Source organism: Eptesicus fuscus, chromosome 18 (genome assembly GCF_027574615.1).
Source record: "Eptesicus fuscus isolate TK198812 chromosome 18, DD_ASM_mEF_20220401, whole genome shotgun sequence".
In the NCBI taxonomy this organism is placed as follows: Eukaryota; Metazoa; Chordata; class Mammalia; order Chiroptera; family Vespertilionidae; genus Eptesicus; species Eptesicus fuscus.
The window spans coordinates 46,436,993-46,460,753 of record NC_072490.1 but is presented as its reverse complement, the minus strand read 5'-3'; the positions used below and the strand labels follow the sequence as shown (position 1 = coordinate 46,460,753).

The window sequence follows — 23,761 nt, the reverse complement described above, 5'->3', positions numbered from 1 at the left end:
CCAACATCTTTGTAGATCTTAGAAATCTCAGAGGCCCCGGCACTAGGCCTGACAGGTGTTAACCTAACTTCCTCTTCACTGCTGTCCCCTGTGGCTGGGAAAGCCCATTTCCAGATGGGAAAATGGAGCCCCTGAGTAAAGTGACTCAGAACTAGTGTGGCATGACTCCTGCGTCTGAGCTCCTGATCACCATGAGCCAGTGACTTCTCCATGTGACTCACTCATCTAATGAGTGCTACCAATATCCAGCAGCAGGTGAGATTCTTGCTCTGGAGGGAACTTACAAGTCCATGGAGGAGGAATTCAAATTGGCTCTAAGGAGGTGTGTGTGTGTGTGTGTGTGTGTGTGTGTGTGTGTGTGTGTGGTAGAATGAAATGCTATTCATTTTTCATTAGTGTTCTTTTTCCTCACCTTTCCCACCTTCCAGGTTTCTCTTGCCTTAGTTGTGCTTTCATTAATTGAATGTCCAAGCATAAAGAGTATCTACCCATGCAGCAAAAATACCCTGTGTGCTGGTTGGTACTCACAGTACCCTTGCAGCCAGCACTAAAAGCATCAGTGTAAGTTGCATATTTTTGCCAATGCTATTTACAATGGAATTGAAACATTGACTTTCTTATAAAACATTCCTCGGCAGGTATTTAAACCAAAAGAAAGAAAGGGAACAGCGGCCTCCTGAACAAGCTCCTTCCATCATGAAGCAGCTTGGAGGCCAGCATTACAAAGGGCAAGCTGAGGAATGCTTATTTATGGACTGAAAAGGCTGAGCTCTCGGTTGCCCTGGATACAGTGTTCTCATCACTGTCCTGTCTGGCAAGGACTGAAGTCCTCATGCATGACAACTACTCCTCTCTAAAAGTATTTGGCCAAAAACAACATCATTGATAATGAACTTAATAACCCCTCTATTTGACCAAATGAAAAATAGAAATATTTTAGCTAGAGAAAATAATTGAAAAGCCTGCCTTTGGTATTCATAAGATGTGTTTATTACTGCATCAAGTTCAATATCAGAACTATCGCCAAATGGAAAATTACATTTCTTAATGAACTCCTGCATCTTGTTGCTCATAAAGAGTTTAAATAGCAATTTACAAGAACTATTGTGGTCTTTCTGAGAGCTCATACCTTTCTCTTTAGAAGTTGTACAGGGGCCGTGAAAAAGAACAAAAGAACTCATAACTTTATTTATCACAGTAATATCCTGCTTTTCTTGTAGCTCAGTGATGGCTACCATCCAGGCTGGCACTCAGACCAGAAACTTGGAAAACCCCTCCCCCTACTTTGGGGTCCACATCTACTTGGTCTCCAAATCCTGAGTCTCATCTCTTCCTTTTACCTCCTAACCCTCCCTACTTATACCATAACCTTGGCACTTTATTTTTTATGCAAATTCCTTCAACAGTCTCCTAATACCTCTGTATCGCCAGTCCAAGCAGCATAGCCTGAGGGATAGGAGCATCTGCTCTGAAATCATATTGCCAAGGTTCACATTCAAGCTATGACCTTGGAAAAGCACTTGGCACTGTATCTGAGACATAATAAGCACTTAATAAATTAATGTTAGTGGTAATTTTATTATTATTATTCAAATTGGTGATCTTTCTAAAGCCCAGATCTGTTTTATCTCTTCCCTGCATAAAACCTTTTCACAACCCCCCATTGCCTCTTTAGTTTGGCCTGCAGGGCCCCGATGATCTAAGACCTGCCCCCCTCTCATCTCATCTCTCACTACTCCCCACCTTTCACTCCTAGCTTTAGTCCCAGTTGTGAGTCCCGAAATGCACTCTGCACGTATCCTTGTACCTTATACCTGTTTATACCACAAGACTTAGCTCCAGAGTCTTCTGCAGCCCTTCTCCAGGCCTCACTATGCGAGACATACCTTCCTTTCTCCACTAGAGCCAGGAATATCTCCATGGTGACTCTCACCTCAGCCTAGTTTGTCTGTGTCACATCAATTCATTTCACATTTTGTTTGAGTGGTACCACATGCTGTGATCTATGCTGGGGATACAAATAAAGCTTTACCTGCCTTGAGATGTTCACCAAACTGCAGGGAATCAGAGTCCTGTCAGGGTAGTGAGTGATGATAGAAGAGAGTTCTGGGAACAAGTGAGAGGTAGCATTCATTCTACGTGTTGGTTTCAGGCATGCTTCACAGAAGAAAGTGCCGTTAAACTAGAGTTCAAGAACCAGAGCAGCCCTGGTCGGTGTTGTTCAGCGGTTAATGTGTGGGCCCGTATACTGAAGGTTCTTGGGTTCAATTCCCAATCCAGGGCATGTACCTGGATTGTAGGTTCGATCCCTGGCCCCATTCAGGGCACAAGCGGGAGACAGCCAATGTGTCTCTCACACATCAATGTTTCTCTCTCTCTCTCCCTCCTTTCTACTCTCTCGAAAAATCAATGGGAAAAATATCCTCAGGTGAGGATTAACATAAATACATACATACATACATACATACATAAATAAATAAAAAATGTTTTAAAAAGAATGAACGCAAACTCACCATGTAGAAAGAAAGAGAAAGGAATTCCAAGTTCGAAAAGGAACAGCAGTAAATCTATGGAAGTCAGGTGGAGTCTCTCTAACAAGATAACTTCGTGGCTGTACCTTGGTTTCTTCATTTCCTTGAACCAGACTTGAAATGAGTTTTCGCTTATCTCAGCCTCACCACCCACCTCCCACCCAACACACACGGAACTAACTACTCCATGCTCTAGCTACACTGTGCAGCTTGCCATGCCTTTCATCCAGATCATGTCAATCATGCCTTTGCTCATGCCTCTTCCTTCTGCCTGGGGACCCTCCATCCCTCTTCTCCTAAACACTCTTTGTGGCCCAATTCAAGTGTCACTGCTGCATGAAACGCTTCTGACCCTCAGCCACCATGCACAGAATTATCTCTTCTCTGGGTTCCCGTTGCCTTCAGGCTCAACGATAGCACTGACCACATCAGGTACCCTTGTTGCCAGCATCCCCCACACCTGGTTGTAAGCTCCCTGAAGGCAGGACTGTGCTGAGCAGAGAGCCTGGCATGAGGTCACACTCAGTCTGGCCTGGTTGTTACTCATTGGTTGAATAATCAATCAATAATATTTAAATATTTTTTTTACTCTAAAATAGTAGTTTTTATCAAAATTTTAAAGTAAATGAGCTTTTCTTTGCTTAAATAAATTCTTAAAGAGGCAGGTAATAGTTTACATCCCAGATTTGATAAATGGGTATTATATATACACATAAAGGAAAAAATCTCCCTCTGGACAGGGCCTAATGACCAATAATTTTAAAAGGAGATTTAGGCAGGTCACATTCAGTTTAGCATCTTTATCTCAGGACTTGACACACATTGCAGTCTGGAACCAGAATGAGGTCTTTAGCAAATTCTATTGTGTTTACTACAAGCTTTGATTCCTCAGCTTCCCCCAGCATCTGTACAGTTCAGAGTAATATGTACTGTTTAAATGGTGTTTAGATGTTATAAATTAGTCATTTAAAAGTGTACTTAAATGTAACCATATTTCTCGTAGCAGATTGGCTTTTGTGGGCATCTCGCGCTAAATAAATCAAGCCTGCTGAGAATCCCCTAGCCTTTGACAGACAAATTTTTCAAAGTTTCTAACTTAGAACCAAATTCAATTAAAACAATACTTTGGAGGAGGAACCAAGATGGCGGCATAGTTAAACAACTAATCTGCTGCCTCACACAACAATTTCAAAAACACAACTAAAAGACAAAAACGTCTACCACCCAGAACCACGGGAAAGCTGGCTCAGTGGAAGATTTACAGCTGAGAAGAGAAAGGAGCACAATCACTGAAAAGCTGAGGTACGGAGGCACGCGAATCGGGCCGGCGGCAGGCGGCTGGGTGCGCGGCTTTTCTTCAACCCGCAGGGAGACAAGCTCCCGATCACTCTGAAATCCAGTTTCTGGGGACACTCGGGGGACCCAGACGCCTACGGGGAGAAGCTGGACTCTCGGCCATCGGGTCGGAAAGTGAGAGTGACTTTTTTGCAGAGGTGCGCCCAGCAATCATTGTTTACTGCGCTGGTGCGCGGGGCGCAGGGACTTGGAAACGGGAAAGGCAAAGACGGCTGACGGCAGCCATTGCCGTTGGCCACGCCCCAGCCTAGTGACGCCCTGAGACCCCGCCCCGCCCTGAGGCCCCGCCCTGAGGCCCCGCCCCGCACATTCTACAAACCCGCCCAGGCTCCACACAGCGGCTTTTGCATATAAATGGCCTGTTCTGTGGCAGCTTAACCAACTACAGCTCCAGACTGCTCCAAAACCGCCCAAGCAAAGGAGGAGAAAACTAGCCCTTGCTGTAGCTCCTGCTGGGGAACACACAGTACACAAGGGTACACCAAGAGTGTCCACCTCAAGTAACTGGGAGGCTGACCCGTTGAACCAATAGGACACCTAGTAGACAAAACTACCCTACCAACTCAAGGAAGCAGAGAATATGAGAAGGCAAGGAAACAGATCACAAACCAAAGAAATGGAGGAGAATAAGCGACTGGACATAGAGTTCAAAACCACGGTTATAAGGTTTTTCAAGAATTTCATGGAAAAGGCCGATAAATTCAATGAGACCCTTGAGGATATGAAAAAGGACCAACTAGAAATTAAACATACACTGACTGAGATAAAAAATATTATACAGAGACCCAAAAGCAGACTAGAGGATTGCAAGAATCAACTCAAAGATTTGGAATACAAAGAGGCCAAGGACACTCCTCCAGAGAAGCATGAAGAGAAGAGAATTCAGAAAGTTGAAGATAGTGTAAGAAGTCTCTGGGACAACTTCAAGCGAACCAACATCAGAATTATGGGGGTACCAGAAGAAGAGAGAGAGCAAGATGCTGAAAACCTATTTGAAGAAATAATGAACGAAAACTTCCCCCACCTGATGAAAGAAATAGACTTACGAGTCCAGGAAGCGCACAGAACCCCAAACAAAAGGGATCCAAAGAGGACCACACCAAGACACATCATAATTAAAATGCCAAGAGCAAAAGACAAAGAGAGAATCTTACGAGCAGCAAGAGAAAAACAGTTAGTTACCTACAAGGGAGCTCCCATACGATTATCAGCTAATTTCTCAACAGAAACCATGCAGGCCAGACGGGAGTGGCAAGAAATATTCAAAGTGATGAATAGCAAGAACCTACAACCAAGACTACTCTACCCAGCAAAGTTATCATTCAGAATTGAAGGGCAGATAAAGAGCTTCACAGATAAGAAAAAGCTAAAGGAGTTCATCACCACCAAACCAGCATTATATGAAATGCTGAAAGGTATTCTTTAAAAAGAGGAAAAAGAAGAAGAAAGATAAAAATTATGAACAACAAATACATATATATCAACAAGTGAATCTAAAAATCAAGTGAATTAAAAATCTGAGGAACAGAATAAACTGGTGAACTTAATAGAATCAGAGGCATAGAATGGGAGTGGATTGATAATTCTCAGGGGGAAAGGGGTGTCTGTGTGGGGAGTATGGGAAGAGACTGGACAAAAATCATACACCTATGGATAAGGACAGCGCGGGAGGAGGTAAGGGAAGAGGGGGGGTAGGAACTGGGTGGTGGGGAGATATGTGGGGAAAAAGGAGAAACAATTGTAATCTGAACAATAAAGATTCATTAAAAAAAATAATAATAATAAAAACAATACTTTACAACTTCTGTGGAAACCAAGCTACAGGTAATTAATTTTGGAGAGTTTTTGTCAGAAGTAGCCCTCATGAGATTTAGTCATAAACTGGGCCCCAGGCAAGCTTGGGAGGGGCGCTAGGAGTTGGTTACAATGGAGTTCTAAGTGCATTTTATTTTGGTGAGGGATTTTGATTGACAATGCATAAAACCATATTGTGTGTGTGTGTGTGTGTGTGTGTGTGTGTGTGTGTTTCTTTTTAAGAAAAATGATAGTTATTAATGGAGACAGGTTCATGTGATGACCAAAATATAGACTGCATCAGCCAACCTTGGCTCACTTATTGGCACAGTTGCCTATAGAATGGGAATAATGAAGAGCCTTCCTCGTACCGGCATGATGAAAATTGAATGAGAGCCTCGGGTGCATGTGTCCTGTGCCTAACAGAGGACGCTCAGGCTGACTATAATCTGCTGCTCCCCAGAGCTGTTCTCCTCCAAGGGCCACCTGAGTGACCAGAAAAGATTTCTAGGACATTTCCCTTTTTTATGACCACTGAGGGCTGTAAGAGTGGGCAGAAGTTCTGTTGTTCTTGTAATATGAGCTTAACCATTAGAATCCAGACCAACTCCCTCAGAACTATAAAAATCAATTCTTTCATTATTTCATTATTTCTCTCTCCCATCTATAACCTAGATTCTGGAAAAGCATGCCTCACATGCATGCTAGCCTGTAAGCAAGCAAGGGCCTCAAAGCCACCATTCCTTCAAGTTAGGAATTCCTGTAACCAAGTACATTAGTCCCTCAGCTCATTTAAAAAAAGAAAAGAAAAGAAAAGAAACTCATCACATGCGTCCATCAAATGGCATATTGCAGAGCATATTTGGAGGAACACGAGGCAAATCGCACTTAATAAAATTACAAGCATATGGTGGCACGTTATTTATGGTCTTGATTAACCTTGCAACTTTATTGCCATTTTCATAAGATTTTACATGCAACATGAAAATATTGTCTTTACCTTTTAACATGACAGAATTATCTTATCTCCTGTTCTTTTAATTAGCCTTTACTTCTCTCCCTCACCCCCAAATTTCTAGCAGCTTGATCGTGGAAAAGCAGAGCTTCTTTTGTGCTCAGTGGTAGTTAATTTTATGTGACGGTGGTTTTCTGACACTAGAGCATAGCAACAGCGCCACCAAAAGGACGAGGTCCTGAGTTTCTAGGATCTGTTCCATTTCTTTGCTCATCAGCTTATCAGTTTTTACCTGATGATTGCTGGCTGCTCTGTGTCCAATATATAATACCTAATATATTGGCATTTCAGGATCTAATAGGTCTTAATTTGTTCTGACCTGCAGATTCATTAACTTCTCCACTGTCTTTAGGTGTAATGAGTTTTCTTTTAATCCTGAATTAAAAAGGTAAATAGTTGATTGAGCTAAGCTGTAGATAACTCAGAGGAGTGGACATCATGGCCCTATAGGGTGATATAACTGGTGTTAGAGTCAGTGCAGTACTGAGCTGCATGAAATTAGCCTTCCTCATTCTCAAAGTATTGTCTATTACATCTTATATTTGTCCCAAATTTAGCAATGTAGCAACACTTAGTTTCTTTAATGTTAAATATAGAGTAATATGTCATAGGAATGAAATCAAATGAATTTATGGTAAGGAGGTAGTCTTATATATTTCAAATAAATGTACTTCAGTACCCCTTTTTTTTTTTTTCCTGACGTAAACTGAACTGAGATTGTCATATTTGTTATTTAAAAACTTAGGTATTCACCACTCCAGGTGAGCCCCAGCTGGACTAAGTACATACTCTCTAGCGGTTAGAGGGTAAACTGAAACCAGACGGCCTGGTTTCCAATTATGGTTCCACTATATCCTGGCCGGCATGACCTTGGTTAACACCCAGTGGCTGGATTTCCTCTTCTGTTAGATGGAGTTGTTTGTCCTGTCCATTTCATAGAATCACTGTGCGAATCCAATGAGATAATATCTGTCAAGGATTGAACACAGTAAGTGCACAATAAATATCAGTTACCACCATTAGCATTATTGCCACAGTTATTGGTAGGTATCGGTTGGTATTCCTTGGCTTCTTCTTATAGTATTCTCTAAATATGGCTGAATTCCAAAATCAAAAAATCAATTTTAGTTTTTTAACTGGTGCTTTCAAAGGATGTTACCTACCTAGAAATAGTAGAAATAGGTTTACTGCTGCATATGTATAGAAACATGTCTATTTCCACCTGTGGATAGGGACATCTGGTTTCATACAACCCACTATATTCTCCCACTCCCCCCCACCCATGGTCAGAGAGCTTTAGAAACCATGTAGGTTTTATTATTTCACAGCAAAAAAGGATTAGCACACAAAGCTCATGCATTCTGATTTGGGCCTAGAAGCTAAAAGACCTCACCCAAGTGAAAGCTCTGCCCTTTCAAAGTATCAAAGCAAAGTCATGGGAACCGAAATATCTTGAAGGAGCTCCTTAGCTGCATCATTCCCATAATCCCTTCCTGTCCCTGAGTTGGATTATAAAATTAGAAGACGTTCAGAGAAAGGGAAGTGGGCCACCATTTAGTATGGCACTCGCATCCTTCCCCCACTGAGTCATTAGCAGGGAGGTTTATAAGTCCCTTTATAGCAGCTACATGCATAAGTCTAAATGCTATTATTAAATTTAAGTTCCTTATTGAATAAAATTTTTTTAGTAACAATTGGTCATTAGCTTTCAATAGTACAAATTAAGTTAAAGAATCCAGTATTCAGACCAAATAACAATGCCTGCAATTATTTTAAGTGAGTATTTTTATTTACCTTTTTATCTATTCATATCTGTAATCCTTATTACTTTGAAAAGTTTCCAGTGGTTATTTTTTTGTTTTCTGACACTTAAAAATCATTGTAAGTGTGAACCTTTTATTAATTGTATTCCCTTTTATTCTTTGTATCATTGGATCTGTTTGATATAAACATGAGCAAACATGGGCGGGCAAGTCTATGTGGGCTAAGAGGTGGCTGAGTCACAAACAAGGTAGATTCTGCAGCCATTTCTATTCCCCAGAGGAGGGAGAAGGCATTGAAATACGGGGTTGGGGACAGGTGTAAATAGAATCAATGGTATGAAATTAAGCAAATAGAAATTTGGCTGAGTATCAGGACTGTGATGCTTAGAGAGTTATGGAAATGACTCTTAAAGTCATAGGCAGAGTTCCATTCACGGGAGGCCTAATACAGCTGAAGTACTGGAATACCAATGAAGACTTTATTGCGAGTATTTTGGCACCAGTGTGAGTTGGTCTAGAGAACCTGTTCGGCACTTTGTGTGCTAATCCTTTTTTGCTGTGAAATAATAAAGCCTAAATCATTAGAACTAAATTTCACTTGCAAATTGCTAAAAGTCTTATTTCTCTAGTGAGATCAAATACGTCTTATAACATGTTTTTCCTTCCACTGGTCTCCCAGCTGTTGTTTCTTATCACTGAAATGGTGATGCATTGATATTGGTTCAATTACCAAAGTATCTGAGTACATTTACATTCATGATACATCACAGAGAGGCAGGCTAAGTGAGTGTGATCATCATACAGGGTGTTCGATTTAAATTAAAGGAACACTTCCAAGACATTATTTATAGAGGAAGACAGTTTACTCTAAAGAATTCCCATCACGCATGTCATTAATATTTTAGGATCTATTAAAATAAGCAATATGTGCTCTCCATGTTCAGGCACCCTGGCCACACTTTTTCTTGGTTGGTGTCAGCGCTGTGGAGTCACATTATGGGGGAGAAAACATTAACGCCAGCCCCATTGGGTAAGGAACTAACTGGAGCCCTTTGAATGCAATTCAAAAATGTATACCAAATTCTAACTCATCATGAAATGAGAACACTAAAAATGATTTTCATATTATAATTACATGCTGTGGTTAGTCACATAGAAAAATACTTGGAGCTAATGTTGAAAAACAGAATTTGTGTCAGGTCTAATAGAATTTTTTCCTTATATAGAACAAATGAAAACACCAGGTTCCGATGGAGGCAAGTTAAGGCTTGCATGGGATATGGTGGTTTAGCTGTGTTTTGAAATAGTAACTTAAAGGTTTCTTGTGAAGGGAAAACTTGAGAGTTTACATTTTTGTTGGGTATTGGCATCACATTTTTTCAGCTCTCTGATTAATGCCTGAGGTTTTATTACACACTTGGGGGAAATGACAACCTTAACCCAAGATCCACATGTGTAATTCCATTAATGGAAACGGATGTTCTCCTTGCAAACTTACTAACAATGAGATAGAAATATATATAATCTACATCCCCCAGGCTCTGGGTTATTGCCTGTACTTGCGATGCAGCATTAATACAAAAAGATACCTTGTTTGGTTTCGCTGTATCTGGAAATTTCAACCAGTGTTAATAGCACAAAATTCTGAAAGGAGGAGGATCCACCATGAACTTTGATTGCACCATGGATGCTATCTAGCCCACTGGCTGGCCATTAAAATGGCCTGTTTCCTCATATGCATCACCTTGTTATTAGCTTGATCTCCCAAACAACCTTCAACTCTTCTTTAAAATAAGCCAGCCCCTTCTTGCAGATTGTTTCTGGGAGGAAAATTACAGTAATGAGAGTGTCCGTGAAAGTATATGTCAAGAGTATGATACTGATTAGTTTTTGCTCACAAATGGTTTGTCTCTTACAGCCTGTCAACCAGGGTCGGCACTATCAGAAAGAAATGAATCCACCTTCTCCTTCTAACCCCCGGTAAGAATCATTACTAATCTAAATTCCTTGTTTAAAGATTAGTTATATTATGCGTTTTTTTCTTGGTTTCATGAAATTGTTTTTCAAAACTACCAAAGAACTTTCCAAAGTTCCTTTTTTTTTTTTTTTTAAGTCTTCGTTCAGTCTACTTTTGTTGTCTAGACTATGGTGTATTGGCTAACAACCTACCTAGGTTTAAATAGCACTCTGGCCTTTTACTAGCTGTGGGACACTGAGCAAGTCATTAAACTCAAATTCAGGCATCGTCATCTCATAGTGTTTTGGGGAGGATCAAATGAATTAATATGTGAAAAGTTATTAGCACAGTTCCTGGCAAACTCTTTTAAGTATTAATTTAGTCATTGTTACTCTACTTGCTTAGATACTTCAATTTAATAGGTATTTGATATTTAGTACATTTTAAGCATAAATCTTTTTTATGGTTTTTGGTACCTTTAAATTTATCAAAATAGTTTATACAAGTATAAATAGTTATTCTCTTTTTTTATTTCAAATTTTCATAATCAAAATTATTTCATAATTTTAAAAATGTCATTGGCGCCGAAACCGGTTTGGCTCAGTGGATAGAGCGTCGGCCTGCGGACTGGAAGGTCCCAGGTTCGATTCCGGTCAAGGGCATGTACATTGGTTGCGGGCACATCCCCCGGTGGGGGGTGTGCAGGAGGCAGCTGGTCGATGTCTCTCTCTCATCGATGTTTCTAGCTCTCTATCCCTCTCCCTTCCTCTCTGTGAAAAATCAATAAAATATATATATTTTTAAAAATGTCATTGGCATATGAGTCATTTATCAATATAAAGAAGTCTCATTGTTTCAGGCTCATTAGGGACAAGGAAATCTGAATTTCAGTTTTGAAATATATGTAGTATCATATGGCTTTCTAATAAATAGCTACTAGTAAATAAGGTAGTTTATCTGTATAAACCAGAATTGCTTTATTACTATTTATTGTATACTAGGAATTTATTAAAAATCAGTCTATCTCGAGCTGCACACACAAGGTCTTAGTTATTATAATGCATCTCATTATCCTAATGCACCTCATTATCAAGCTCTTTCACCTGTACTGTGGACCGTCCCATTGAATGAGCCAAACACCAGTGACAGCATCATAGCTCTGACTCCGGAGTGTGATCTCTATTACAGTGTCTGAACTAGACTCATCGGTTACACGTATCAAAAACAACTTAGCTAATATTAAAAGAGACAGACAGACAGATAGATAGCATGGATTTGTTAAATAAGAAGAGGGATTTGTTAAATAAGAATATAGGCTATATCCTGGGACCAAGGGTAACCAGGCCTTAGCAGGGCCTGAAACTTGCTCCCAGGGTCTGCTTCATTCTTCTCTCTATGCACCAGCTTTCTCTGGTTCCAGTCACATGGCTGGCTGACGGCTCTGGAGTTTACATATTACACATACATGCTGAGGCTGGCAAGCTATGCCTGAATCCAGTTCCTACTTCAGGAAGGAGAATGTGATTGACATAGCTTGGGCCAAGTAACCACTTCTGGTCTGACCAGCAATGAACAGCAAATCGAAGCCATGTAAAAGCCAGGAGACCACCTACACAGTTCACAGAATTTTAATGGGGCCCAGAATATCTATGACATGGGTAGAGTAAATGTTCTTTATTGGTGACCTCTTCTAAATATTCCTGGTCTATACACTTGATCTGTCACTATCATAAATAAATATAATAGTAGTTTCAAAAGTGAGATTGTAGTTTTAGTATATATAAAAGGTGTTTTAACATCGTTAGAATCGGTTATCTCTTGATATGTGAATATGTTCCTTGTAATCATGTAGCTCATCTAGATTTGACTAACAAACTTTTTTTCTATATATGAGTAAACTTTGAAGGTTTGGTCCAAATTATAACAAAGTCAGAATTTGTAGTCTGAACAAATGATAGTGATAATAAGAAATGTTAAAAGTGGAAACTTGCCCTAACTGGTTTGGCTCAGTGGATAGAGCGTCGGCCTGCGGACTGAAAGGGTCCCAGGTTCGATTCCGGTCAAGCGCATGTACCTTGGTTGCGGGCACATTCCCAGTAGCGGGTGCAGGAGGCAGCTGATCGATATTCCTCTCTCATCGATGTTTCTAACCTTCTATCCCTCTCCCTTCCTCTCTGTAAAAATCAATAAAATATTTTTTTTTTAAAAGTGGAAACTTTTGTTTCAATAAAAGGGGAAACGGACCCTAATTCTCATCCTCATTCTGCCACTAACACAGTAAATGATCTTAGACAAGCCTCTCAATCTATGCCGACCGCACCTAATTATATGAGCACCCTCATGTGTTGTAGAAAGGATTTGAGTTACATGCTCTCGAGAGTCTTTCCCAGCTTGAGATTCTGGGACTTTGATGAGACTCATAGATTTTACATAGGAAAACCAGGCCCACTATTGAAGAGAGCCCTATATAGAAAATATTCTTCATAATCTTGGATGAATTAATTAATGTTTAGATGTGGTAGTATGTGACTTTAAATTTCTCATTTAAAATTCATTTCTCAAAGATAGAATATAAGAAAATTCACTAATTAAACAGATAGTATGTTTATTTAACCAATTAAATGTCCATTCATCTAGGAAAAATTAATTTAGATTTTTACATAATAAAATTAAAAACCAAATTCTAAAGGAAAAAATAAAATGTCATTAATCCCATTTGCCAGCAGGTTATCCACCAGTTTTCTGGAACGTCATTATATAGCTGTTCAGGAAACCTGAAGATTACATGGCTTGGCTCTTGGCTCATAAATTCAGCAGCTTGGAGAACTGGCAGAAAGGCATTATTGGGCCATAAATAAGAAAGATGATAAAATTATGAGGGTAGCATAGATCTTCATATAAAATGGGATAAATTGAATCATGTAATACACATAATTTAACAAAATTAAAAGTTATGATTCTTAAGATTTGTATTTATTATATTTCTTACAAATAGTATCCCATGTTTTAGACTCTAAAATGCAAAATGTTAAAGTTAAAAGATACTGATAATAAATAAGAAAAAACTATTTTAAAATGAAAAGAGAAGTCTGTAAGTCTACCCTCTTGGATAAACAAGCACCACCCTGAATCCGGATTGAAAGGTGAGCCTACAGAGGCTTTGAATAAGGATGAAAAGCAAGGGGTGCCTGAGTTCCTGGATTCCATGTGGCTGTGATCACAGCAATGCAAAGGTGACGGTGCTGGGGCGTGTGCACAGGCCGGTCCATGGAGAGGAGAGCAGGCGGTGCCCTTCCGGAGGTGAAATGCCACACCAGCTTCAGTGAAATACCTGCACCACCAGAGACCTAAGAGTTTTATATAACTCTCTCCCACATACATACAGACATACGGAGTCAACTCTCGGTTAGTGTCACTAACGTAACAAGACAAGCAATACGCCCAAAGTCTTTTCTTTACATTTTATTCTGAAAAGGCTTTTATTTCTGCACCGTAATTACCTTTGTAGTTTTTTGTGTTTATTATTAAAGTTAAAGGTAGTATGCAATCCACAAAGCAGGTAAATTTGGGTTTTGAAGTGTTGACTAGGATGAAAATAGCTTAAACACTGCATATATTCATATATTGTTTTCCTCTGAGTAAAAGAGTTCACTTGCACTCATTGGGCAATGCTTGACACTGGATAGAGTGAGACATAAGGTAATCGTTTCCTGAATGTTTTCAGTCTAGGAATTGAACTGCTCATGGTTCACCTCACCATAACCTCTTGCTTGTCTAGATTTTCAACAAAGCCCCTTGCGTTGTTAGGCATGGGCATGATATTTCCCACTGTATTTTCCTAACAGACTGACTAACATTTAGGCAGCTCCTCAAATGCTGGGGCCCTGGCCTCCAGTGTCCACCTGCATTGCCTCTTGGGGCGCTGACAGCCTCGATGACAAGGTGCAGAAGTGGCTAACAATCTAATACAATTTAGAGGAGTGTTGTGTAGGAGGAAACAATTTCACAGTTCACTCATGTTGAGAAGTGTTTTCTAGCATGTAAACCTGCTGCCAAATGGAAGAAAATGGATGCTGTGTGCAGCCTGAAGTCTTTTATTTTCAAATGCCTTCTCTTGGTTTGTGGGGTTTAGAGCTGTCCCTTAGGCACATCTATGTATGTGTTTATGTAGATTCTTCAGAATGGCTCAAGATATTTTTGCTCAGAAATGGGTTTTATAAAATAAGCCGTGATTACTTTCTGGTAGTCTGTTTATATGGATGGAGTCGATAACCAATCTTTCAAATGATGATTATACTTGCTATTTTTACAACTCATTGGAAAATTAGAGGGGAAGGGGGAAGGCTTTGTAAGGCTCTAAATGTTTATGGAAATAAACAATATAGAAGATAATTCTGGAATGCCCAGTAATGAAGGGCATGGTTTTCTCAAGTGTTTGCTTTATGATTTATCATCTTCTGTATTTTTAAATATCAGTGCAGATTGTGTTAGGGCTTGAATCCTTTGCGGCTTTGCCACATGTTTTGTGATATAAACATACTTATAACTATAATTATCTGATAAAGCCCTGCAGACTTTGACAAATGATTAATAGCTGCTGACCTCAGTTCCCACTGGCTCAGCCGGCCCGACGGAGGCGAGCTGGCCTGTCGTGGTAACCTACCAGCCTGCTCTGGGCTGATCACAGTGATTTCATCTTTCTTTTCTCGCCAGTTGTCGGGATGCAGCCTGATGGGCTTCTCCTCTACAGCTTACGTTTCTGTCCCGCCAGTACAAATGAGAGAAAGGTATAAATAAATGAAATGAAATACAGAAATTGCAAGTCCTGCTTCTCTTCAAATGGTTACATTTAGATCATCTTTAAAAAAATTTAAGAAATATTTCTCCTTCGGACCAAAGCACAAGGAATAATTTCCTGATTGTGATAGGTGATAGATGATAGATAGATAGATAGATAGATAGATAGATAGATAGATAGATAGATTTTTAGATAATCTGAGTCTGTGGAGCTGGTGCCTCTTAAACTCAAGTGATTCTATGCCCCTCCTGCTCCCAGAGGTCTGCAGTCCATTGGTCCAACCTTTTCAACAGGCTTTATAAATACCAGGTACAAAGAGACTCAGCTGGACCCCTTTCTTCCCCAGTTTACAGCCAATGCCAGGCTCAGATGGCTTCTCTAGCCCTGCCCCAGAGAAAACCCAAGCTAAAGGCACCCCTGGCACAAACCAAATCCCTCAGGAATCACCCTGTTTCTCACCTCTGACCACTCTGAACCTAGGACCATGCCCTGCACTACTTAAGGGTACCATTCCCATTGGGTTCCCCAGGACCCAGCGGTTCCCTGAGACCCAATGGTTTACCGACAGAGTTGAGCAGCTGGTGGTGCCCTGCCCCATCCCTTCTCCTCTGCCTCTGCTCTTGGCACTTGGCCTGCCTGATTCTGTCCTGATTCTGGGCATTTATTCTACCAGAGCCAGTTGGCTCAGATCGCATACCTATCCCAATCACCCTGACCCAAGCCCCAACGAGCCATCACCCTGGAGGACTAGGTGCCACCCCTGCCAACCTGACCAGCATTCTTTTCCTTTTCTCTTCCTGCTTGTTCATCCTGGCCCTGCCTGCCTGCCTGGGCATCCCCTCTCAGTGTCTCCGGTGCGATGTCTGCCTGCTTTCTGACCAGGTCTCTCGGGCCTCACTCTGAGTCCCCTTCAGTTGCGCTCCATGAGAGACTTAAGCCATTAGGACTGAGGAAATACTCATCAATATTTTAGTTATTATCACGTTTTCCAGAATTACAAACTCGTGAAACCCATTCCCAGGAGAGATCCAGAACAACAGAGTGCATCCTCCCCCACCTTCCCAAGGCTTCTATGTCTGAAGTGATGGTTCCTGAAGAGTCCCAGCATTTCTGACTAGTGCTCCGCTCCCGCAGTTACCCGGCCTCCCCAGTCCCTGCTGTCCATCCAGATGATGAACTCAGATTACCTCTGGCGTGGGGTCCGGTGAAAGAGTAATTACCAAAGCTATTATTGACCATTCTAACATTTTACAGTTTCAGCTTTTAATTAAAAGATTCAGCTTCCCCTTCTAGAGTAACGACCACCTTTAAAAAGTTGAAGTACTAAGTTCAGTTTATAACATTCACCTCCATTCCACCTGAGGGGGATGCGATGGGGGACCGCAGGCATGACATGAACCTGAGGAGAGGAGGACCATCATGAGAGTTACGTGGCCGCAGCCAGTCGCATCCGTGGACTCGCCACCTCATCCTTCATTTAGTAAATGCTGAATAGCTTCCCTGTTCAAACAAGGAACCTCTACAGCACAAAATGATTCAAAGTGTTTCGGTTCATACCTTCAGCAACAGTCAGTGTTTCTTAAGCACCTACTATGTGCAGAGCATCGTGGAGAGATGGCTTTAGTGTGCCTTCAGGGAGCTCCCAGCCTCCCATTGCAGACCAGTCCCCCCTGTGTGTCATCAAGGCAGTGAGCGTGTGACTGTCTCAGGAAAGGTGCTGGGGGCCCCGGTGCAGCCCTTCCAAACCTCTGCCCCTCACACTCTGCTTTTGTTAGCAGTTAGTTTTACTTCTTCCTCGTACGTAATTCTTTTGTTTCTCTTATTAATGAAAAACAGTACTTTTGAAATTGATTAAGGTTAAAACATAATTTTTCACTCAAGCAATATATTATGTTTACAGCTCCGTGTTTCGCTGTTCACTGCCACATAAAAACCCACTCAGTATAATAAATACCGTACAAGTCAAACATCCAGCCTGTTTCAAATGACTTGAAAAAGCAAACAACCTCTAGCTGATTTGATTGAATTAACACTAACATTATTGTTCTATTGACTCTTTCTTGTCCATTGATTCTTAAAAGCCTTCCACTACCTTGCTGTTGATGAAGACAAATCAGACGCAATTTGGTGCTTGGGATAAGAAATTGCTGTTGGGTGTTGGGTGTGTGCATGGGAAATATATATGTGTGTGTGCTGAAACAAGACTGGTTAGAAGGCAGCTTCTCATTTTGCTGTAAACAATGTCTTTGCTTTTGACCTTTGAGCTTAACAATTGTGACCTTGGTTTTATGATGTGTGAACTCCTGGATCAGTAACAAGTGAAGCCAAATGGTGATTTGTAGATGATGTGCTTTATCTCTTACTTAAAATGAAAGAATGCTATCTAGAATATTACATACTCTCATATTTTTCAGTTCTTCATTCTCTTTATTTGTGGAGTTTATAGACTAACAAGCAACAGGATCAAAGCAAGAAATGAGGGGAGAGTAAAATACCGTCTGTTGAATTGATAGCAAACAATTTTTAAACAGCAAAATCATTTGTATTATCAAAATAGCAAAGAATAAGAAGGCTGAGATCTGGCCTGACCTGAGGGCAGTCAGCATCAGGATAAAAACGAAGGTCTCAGCTTAAATAAAACCACAGTGTGACTTCCCTTAAGCGGCGGTTTATGCTAATGCAGCCCTGTCTTTTGCGTGGGTAAAGTCATCCCTAAACTACTGGATGTTGTCTTTTTCCTTCTTTCTTCCTCTTTTTAAAATGATATCTTTTTCTTTCCACCTAGTCGTTAGAGGTGGCGGGTGACAATCTATTTACTGCCCAGTAGCATTAGAAGAAAATTCTGTTATGGTCAGTGTTTTGACTTGGTAAAGGGTACAATTACTTTGTATTTTACCATTTTCCCTTTTCCAACCTCTTTAACAGCACTTTTACTGAAACCCGAAATTGCCTTCATGTCAGAAATACTATTAACTCACATTAAGAGTCCAGAGAACTTTTAGTTTCTCCTGCTGGGATCCTGGAAGAAATGGGAAACATGCAGGAACAGCCACCCATGTGACATTCTCTAAATTTACTTGTGATTTTCTAAATTTCAGTGCTAGCAAAAAAGAAAGATGCAGCAAGGCGTACAGTAAATGAAGATATTATGTATTAGAGAAGGAATGAATCTGTCATTTTGACGAATTGTGAGGCGAAGAGCAGATTAACAGATTACTCATAGTCAGAAGGCAGCTTGGTGTGAAAAATGTGCAGGAAATGATAAGTGTGGGTTTGTGCTGATTTAATGATATTTTTAAACCACAATAACATTCTGGTAGTATAATATAATAAAGCACTTTGCTTGCATTTTTAAATCATCAACATATTTTCAGTTTGACCTTAAAAACATTTGGACCATTCTCTATTAAAATATGTAGCTTTAAAATTATAAAAAAGTACATCACAGCAATGATCTTATAGGAAATATCACTGGCTTTTAAAATCAGTTTTTCCTAAAATAGCATATGTAATACAAACTTTAACTGTGTTTTAAGCACACTAATACCACACTTACTTTTTCTTTGGGCATTTAAATCACTTACAAGAAGAAATCATTATCTTCTAACAACCATTTCCAGGGAAACGCTTCATAGATAGTATTGATTTGTCTTCATATTTTCATTGTAGGTTTTTAGTTTTGTAGTTGAGACATGGAGTACTTAATGAATAACAGCTATATTTTCCCACAGATAGTGGATAAACATAGTTCAAATTTGAATTGAGTACTCTGACTCATAGCAAGAAATAAGGTGAATTACTTGTTTTATTTTGTTATTACCAACATTATTAGAAAGCAAAAGTTTTAAGAGGTTTACATTTTTATATAAATAAAATCGGGATTTGAATAATAGAGTTTTGGTTAATTTCACAATGATGGAGTGGCATTGCCAAGAATTTTCAGAATAAAATTTCTATAATGTATGTAAATGGTTTTTTTCTATATGTTAATATTCAAAACCTGATATATGGCTTGAGCTGTTTCACATTATCTTTTCTTTAGCTCACCAGTGATGGCTTTACATAATTAGGTACAATGAAACTTGTAAGGGAGTAAAATAGTACATTTTCTGTCTAAACAGTTGCATGTAACCCAAGTGCAAATAAGTACACTAATATGGCATGCGCAGGGCTTGAATCACAGACATGATTATGGTTCAAATTGTGTTTTACGTATACAGTGAGGACTTTTACCAGAATTCAGCACATTTTCCCTCTCCTAATGTATTAACACTCTCAACTTGGGGTAAGTAAACAAGCTAATGTAAAGAAGTAGTCATATTTTTTTGGTAGAAATTCTGAAATGTGTATAGTAAATGTTGTGTTTTCTGGCTTCCTTGCATATTTATTGTCTGCAGTAGTTATTAACATGATTTACCAAATATTCTAAACTCTCAGTTCCAAGCACATTGTTGGACTGCTTTTCTAAGTCCACCTGGTTTGGGTGGAGCCAAATAGTCCAACTAGTTCTAATCAATGAACTGTGAGCAAAATTGCCTACATTGTTACTTGGCAAGAGCATTAAATTGCAGGTGTAAAACCCTCTACCAGAGTTCTCTTTTCCTCTGCCACCAACCATGAACATTCAAGGTGGTGGTGGTTTCATAAGCCTGGTCTCTTAAATGACTATGACAAACAGAGTTCCCTGCTCGTCAGTTATATGCATTTATCATGAGCAAGAAATAAACTTCTATTGTTTTTAAAACACTGGAACTTGGGGGCTGTTTGTTACCAAGCTGTTTGTTACCCAGCATAAGCTAGCCTTATTCTGACTTACATAGTAGCTATGAGATTGACTATATTTTGTCACTGTAAATAAGGCATTTTACATACTTTAATATATAAGGTTTAGAAATTGGTTAAAATTGTTAAGCTTAGAATGCCATTCATTGATATGTAGTAGAATAAGGGGTGTAAGAAGTAACATAGTGCACTGATTAAAAGCACAGTCTCTGGAATCAAAATGCCACATTCAGATCCTTGTGAAATTAGTTTTCTAAGCCTCAATTAAGTTATCTAAAAAATAGGGGTTGTATTCAGTTATCTACTTTACAGTGCTGTTATAAGGATTACATGAGGATATGAATGTAAAGAGTTTTCACAGGGCCTGACATATATATTTTTATTAAATGGGAGAAAGTGATGGTAGTGTGGTAGGATATTAATAGGAATATGAGAAATAAAGTTCCTCCCAAATAAGATCACACTTTGAGCGAATCAGAAAATCTTAGAGAGTTTAAAGAGATCATAGAAATGATTTAACCCAGCATCTGTTCAAAAGTCTCCTGTACACACCTTGGCCAGGGAGGCAGGCTGAGTGTGGCACGAGACAGGCAGTCCATTACTGAGCATTCCTTACTTATACTGAGTCTACATAGGTTTCCTTATACCCCCTCCCTTTGTTCCTAGCTGTCTTTCTAGAACAGTAATTTGAATCATCACTCCTTTACACAATCCCCCTTGAAACTTTTGAATATAGATTTTTGGTTGTTCCATTTTTTCCTTCAATCTCATTTCTCCAGCATTAAGTCCACTTTGCCATTCCAGGTTCTGGCATAGTCCTACTTGCCTTCCTTTGGACACTTTTGAGTTTATCAAATTGATGTTACCTAAATTGAACAAGGTGATCTCACACTTCAGACTACATTAGACCATTGACCAGGACACTGTGTCTGTTAGTGTAGCTTAAATCACATCTGTTTTTTTAGTACCCATATCCTACTAATGGCTTATCTTCGGCTTTTGGTCACCTGAAACTATCACTGTCTTTCTCCAGGACCATTGCTATAGCCTCCTGTGGTCTCCTGCATCCACATGTGCCTTTTCACCACAACCAGTTCCCCACAGAGCAGCCAGAGTAACCTTTTCTAAACACAGATCTGGCTGTGATACCCCCAATATCAAGACCATTCAATGGCTTCCCATTGCTTATAGGATAAGGACAAAATCGTTCAATGGCCTGCAAGACTTGAGTGGTTTGGCGCATGCCCACTGAATCAGCCTTCTTTTGTGCCATTTTTCCTCTCCAGATTTGTACTTTAGCTACACTTTCAAAACTGCCTCCCTCAGAGCCTTGTCAAAATGGCTTCCCTCAGGGCTTTGCCCATTTTTCCCTCTTCCTAGAATGTTTTTCCTTTTCCTTATCTTCCACCTTGCCTGGTTAATACCTGGCTTTATTAGATTTCCTCTCAAGCTTCACTCCCTGTAGGGAACCCTCAAGTTCCTGACCATGTGTTTTCATAGCATTATTTAACTCTACAGCACTCACACATTTGTGTGTAATTATCTGATTAATATTGGTCTCTCCCTCTGCACTGTAAGCTCGAAGAGGGCAGGAAATCTGTTTTTGCTCATCATTGGATTTCATGCCAGGATCTGACACAAAGTTGGACTTGGTAAATACTGGTGGAATAAATATTGGTGTCTGAACCAATTCTCTTGACTATCAAGAGCATTCTGAATCTCAGTTCTCTCATCCAACCTGTTCTCTCTCTCAGCCCAGTGTCTTCCATAAATTTGAAAAGCAGAGTCACTATCTCTGCTGGGCATTTATTACAACCTTAATAGATCATAGCTGAATAGAAAGTCCTTTGGGCCTCCATTAAAGGTCTTCCACCATATTAATATTGGTCAACAGCCAAATTGAAGTGATGTGATTGTAGGGGAGAAAAGAAAAACTTTTTTTCCTCTATCCTCCTAGGTTCTGCAGCTGAAAGTGTAACTGACAAAAGACACATTAACAAAAGAAACGCATACAGATGTTATTTATGTGTGCAGTGCTCATATATATGGGAGAAAATCAGTGATGAGTAACTCAACGGAGTGGTTAGAACTTGGAGCTTATATAGCATCTTAACACATAACAATAAATTTATAGAGAAGTGACAACAAAGGGGATTGGGTTTAGGCTTTTAGGGGTGGCAGACTGTGGGAGGATACATATATGGGGGAAACTAATGGAAGATAAGGGTTGTTTCAGTAAAGCTTTTTTTATTAGATTCCTCTCGGTGCTGTCTCTGGGCTAATTAGAATCTTTGGTGATTGAGTTGTGCCCAGTACCATAAAGGGCACCTTCCCCATGGGAAATTTCATGTCTTGCTTTTAGGTAGAAAGGAGGAGGTCAGAGAGCCCTCCCTGTGTCTACTGTTTCTGAAGTATCTTCAGTCAAAAATAATAGGTCAAAGCAGCATAATTTGGGGATGGCATGTTTGGTACTCTTACATGATGTTTCTAAATTATTTTAATTTACAAATAGTCCAATTCTAACACACTCTTGATGCATGATAATTCAATCATTGCATAGGATTTCTGGAATGTTATGATTTACACACACGTGCAGCTATGCCCTATCCTTTGTCCAATGCAGACATTGCTAGTGGATCACAATCTTCTTGCCCTTTGAGCATCACTGTAAACTTAAAATCCTTCTCAATAAGGTACTCCAGGCAATGCTACCAATTGTAATTAGAACGAGATTTATAATTTCTTTGAGCTAGAATTTTCATTTATTTAGTCAGCTAGGTTAACAAAGGACTCTATTCCTGACCTACATGACATTCCCTGAACCTGGGAATTATCACCTTGCTAATATCATCTGCTCTAAAAGTCACCCCCTCTTCTGTAAAACCTTCCTTGACTAAAGTGAGATTGGGACTGCTCCTTCTCCATAGCCCTGACTCAGTTCCCCACATAAACCATAATTAAAATCCTACAGCATTAAATGATAGGCAAAAATATTTTGTATTTTTTAATTAATTAATGTAAGTTCTGCCTCTGGCAATGGCATACTTATTTGTTTCACTCTGAACTTCCCTCTGAGGGCAATCAGAAAAGCCAGAGAAAATATGAGATTTCGGGTTCAATCCCCAGTCAGGGCACATACAAGAATCAACCAGCTGAAACCGGTTTGGCTCAGTGGATAGAGCGTCGGCCTGCGGACTGAAAGGTCCCAGGTTCGATTCCGGTCGGGGCATGTACATTGGTTGCGGGCACATCCCCAGTGCGGGGTGTGCAGGAGGCAGCTGGTCGATGTTTCTCTCTCATCGATGTTTCTAGCTCTCTATCCGTCTCCCTTCCTCTCTGTAAAAAATCAATAAAATATACTTAAAAAAATAAATAAATAAAGTAAAATAACGATTAAAAAAAAAGAATCAACCAATGAAGGCATAAATAAGTGAAACAACAAATCAAAGTTTCTCTCTCACATACTCACTCTTACTGACTCTATATATATATATATATATATATATATATATATATATATATATCCCTTCCTCTCTATATCTAAAATCAATCAATAAATAAAAATATTGTATGAATGAGATACTTTACAGTTTTTGGTATTAAGTCCTTGAAATGCAGTGTGTTTATATTCATAGCCTGACTCAGACTAATTCCATTTCATGTGCTCAGTAGCTACTGATAGTTGGTGACTACCATGTTGAACAACACAATTCTAGAAGGAAACTTTAAAGAACAGCTTTATGGCCTTGAGATAGGAAAATATTT

General features: G+C 39.7%; 1 protein-coding gene across 5 annotated transcripts in view; it reads left to right on the top strand.

Moving 5' to 3' along the window:
* CFAP20DC (CFAP20 domain containing) overlaps positions 1 to 23,761 on the top strand; it is a 233,053-nt gene that overhangs the window by 177,278 nt on the left and 32,014 nt on the right. For all 5 annotated transcript variants that reach the window (XM_054729890.1, XM_054729894.1, XM_054729895.1 and 2 more), the window contains one exon: positions 10,378 to 10,439. In XM_054729890.1, the coding sequence (XP_054585865.1) occupies positions 10,378 to 10,439 (62 nt within the window). The remainder of the gene's footprint in view (positions 1 to 10,377; positions 10,440 to 23,761) is intronic.